This window comes from Phytophthora parasitica (genome assembly GCF_000247585.1).
Source record: "Phytophthora parasitica INRA-310 unplaced genomic scaffold supercont2.40, whole genome shotgun sequence".
NCBI lineage: Eukaryota > Oomycota > Peronosporomycetes > Peronosporales > Peronosporaceae > Phytophthora > Phytophthora nicotianae.
In genome coordinates, this window is record NW_008649026.1 from 227,457 (window position 1) to 230,431 (window position 2,975).

A 2,975-nucleotide genomic window follows, 5' to 3' on the forward strand; every position below is an offset into this window, starting at 1 on the left:
AAAAAAAAATATGAATTGGTGTCTGTGTCTTTCATTTTTGTGTAAAGCAACAGAAAATAGCATAATTTTATATTTTATTGTCCGTATATCGTAATGCGTTATGATCACTTTGCAGCTCCCCGAGTCTGTACTTCCGTAGTACTACCAGGATGAGGCCTGTCTATATACATAGAAATGAGCATTAGAAACCAAAGAGTGTCAGGGATGGAAAAAAAAAAAACGTATAAAAGAAGATAATTCTACCTGCCTCATCTGCGCAGGCCATTCAGTTCTATTTGAACTTGACAGCACAGATTTCCAAGCCTCTTCTGTTCGGTTGCTAACCTACGGGCTGCGTTAACAATCGAAATTGAGTAATGCTAAGGAGAAAGCTGTGCCCTCATCATCAAATGCCAGGGTCGTTGGGATGCTCCGATCTCCACTTCTTCACGAACAAGTAGAACTTCCTCCCATTCTTCTGGTTCATGACGCCGTCCAGGCCAGTCAATTTATCCCTCATTTGGGCTGGCGTGTATCCTTGTTCGAACCAATCATCCGCCCTCGCCGCCCACTTAGTAGTCCATCTGACGAGTTCCTCCTCGTCCAGTAGCGCCGGGTTTCTTCTCTCTTCTTTATCTTCTTTATCTTCATGGTCCCCGCGATAGGTTCGCAAAAACCTCTTGACATTGCTGGCATCAATAGGGCGGGATAGAACAGCAGTGTCACTCGAAATCATTGAAGGCTGCTTAGCATGGTTATTGCCTGAGATGGCCGCATTAGCATTGCAGGAAGAGAGAAGAGTTGCCAAAGCGAGTGACAGGAAGTAGGAGAAGCGCATCGGTGTCTCTTTTTTATGTCGGTGACTTGAGTTCTGTGATCAAAATTGGAAAGTGAGTCGATAGTTAGCCAGAAAAAATCGGCTGTGTCAGGCTCACGCCGCACTTCGAAGTATTTGAACATTAAATCGTGAGATATATGAGGCTGAAAAGGAATACCGTCGAGTGGCAAATATATTCATGATGTTGCAGAAAAAGAAATACGTCTAGTAAACTTATGCGCAGAAGACGTGTTCATGTTTCATATGTTTACTGTATGCATTGCACGACATTTCAACAAACACGAATGGTTTACGGTATTTTTCATATGTTTACGGTATGTATTTCACGACAGGTTTACGGTATGTTTCATATGTATTGCACGACAAACACGAATGGTTTACAGTAAGCATTGTTTTGCACGACATTTCTACAAACCTAAATTGACCTCAAAACCAGTTACCTGTCATTTTCCACTTTTGTAATTTGTAAGACCAGGTATGTTTAGACTTTAATTGTAGTAGTTGCTGTATTACCTACGGACTTATTAATAATCTATGTGCCGACTTGAGCATGGATCAAATAATTAAAGATGTAGTAGAAGTTTTTAGAACACAGTTAATCGTCAGTATTTAGAGCTAGTAATTAATTGCTTGTTGAAGTGTGCAGTTCAGCCAGGCGCCCGGACTGGTCCACCACGGACCGGTCCAGGATTGGCTGAGATCAAGTGGTTGGGGAGCGAAGATGGCGATGCTCATACCAGCACGTTCAAGAAGACAACAAGGAGGATAACAGGGAGTAGTCGGGTAGGAAGTCGTGTAGGACAGGATTAACGTTTTCTAATCTACTCACTTCGGCTTTTGCCCCCTCAACAATAAGCTACACATCAACTTTTCTCTCTCACTATTCTGGTGGGTTTTGACTGCCCGCATTTCAGCGCGAATAAGATAATAAAATACCCATTCTTAAATCTAAATATAAATGCCTTCTGATCTACTGTAGAGAATATTCACGTACTGTACTTTCTGTTAGAGTATGAGTGTAGGATAGATGTGCTTTGCCAGTCTACTGAATTAAAAAAAATTCTCAGAATGACAAATATTTCTTAAATTGAGTGATTCAATCTCCTGAAGGCTTTCTTGCTATCTTTCAATGATATTCAGTAATGGAGACAAAAATTAATGCAGCTCGTCTTACCAAAGTTTTTCGTTTTGAAAAGACTGTGTATGACAAAAGAGGTTATGTGAAGAGGAGCTCCCCGTCCACTCTAATTAGGTGTCCGACAGAATATTTGGGAATCAGATAAAGATTCAGCGATTACCTCTCTATTCTTGCTTGACTAATATATAACTCTGAAAGCCACTGCGAGACAATATATTTCACAAAATACTGTAAAATCTGTAATAGTGCCCCATCCCTTCAATAGTACCCCACCCCCAAAACTTTCTCATCTGAGTGGGGGACTTGCGTTAGTGCCGCACTCTTCAATAGTACCCCACTACACAGATCGAGGAGCTACGCACTAGTACCCCACCTCAATATCGCACTTTGTTCACATTCGATTATCAGTTGGTTCTGCTTCGCAAGCTAACAAATCCAGTAGCGCCTAAATTTCCCCGAAGACGTTGAAGCGCAAGTTCACCGTCGAAGAAAAGCTGTCGGTCATCAAGGAGCGCGCAGTCATATCTCTAAGCAGTCGAAGGCCACTTACATGCTCGAGGAATATTGGGTTGCGCTATTCCAGGAGGTATGACAGCTCACTTGCAACCTGCTGACTACGCGTGGTTCAAGCCCCTAAAGGCCAACCTCATGGAAAGCATCGATGAATGGAAGCTGAACGGAGACTTTGATTACATTCGTGGTGAAAACGTCAAAAATCCTCGCAACACGGTGGTCCTCTGCTGGTTGACTCGCGCTTGGAAGGCCGTGTCTGTCGAAACTATCGTCACTAGCATTCGACGCTGTTTCCTCGGAGCCGATGCTAATCTTGCGCAGAGAAAGCATTCCATCTACGGGGAGGTTTTCAAAGGAGCTCTGAAGAATCAGCGTGCTGACGCTGATTTGGCCACATCAGTCGAAGCTGACCAAGCCCTGGAGGAGGACAGCGACTCGGACGATGGTAACGATGTCGTTGTTAGCATCGCCGAACTTACCCTGTAGCAGAGCTACTCCAACCTTTTG

General features: G+C 43.4%; 2 protein-coding genes across 2 annotated transcripts; one reads left to right on the forward strand and one right to left on the reverse strand.

Annotated features, from left to right (window-relative positions):
* Nucleotides 1–385: 385 nt before the first annotated feature.
* PPTG_14088 (hypothetical protein) lies at nucleotides 386–817 on the reverse strand (the record flags this gene model as incomplete). The annotated part of the gene is made up of 1 exon (XM_008911053.1): nucleotides 386–817. The coding sequence occupies one exon, from the start codon at nucleotides 815–817 to the stop codon at nucleotides 386–388; it is 432 nt and encodes a 143-aa protein (XP_008909301.1).
* A 1,726-nt stretch (nucleotides 818–2,543) lies between these two features.
* PPTG_14089 (hypothetical protein) lies at nucleotides 2,544–2,954 on the forward strand (the record flags this gene model as incomplete). The annotated part of the gene is made up of 1 exon (XM_008911054.1): nucleotides 2,544–2,954. The coding sequence occupies one exon, from the start codon at nucleotides 2,544–2,546 to the stop codon at nucleotides 2,952–2,954; it is 411 nt and encodes a 136-aa protein (XP_008909302.1).
* Nucleotides 2,955–2,975: the final 21 nt, after the last annotated feature.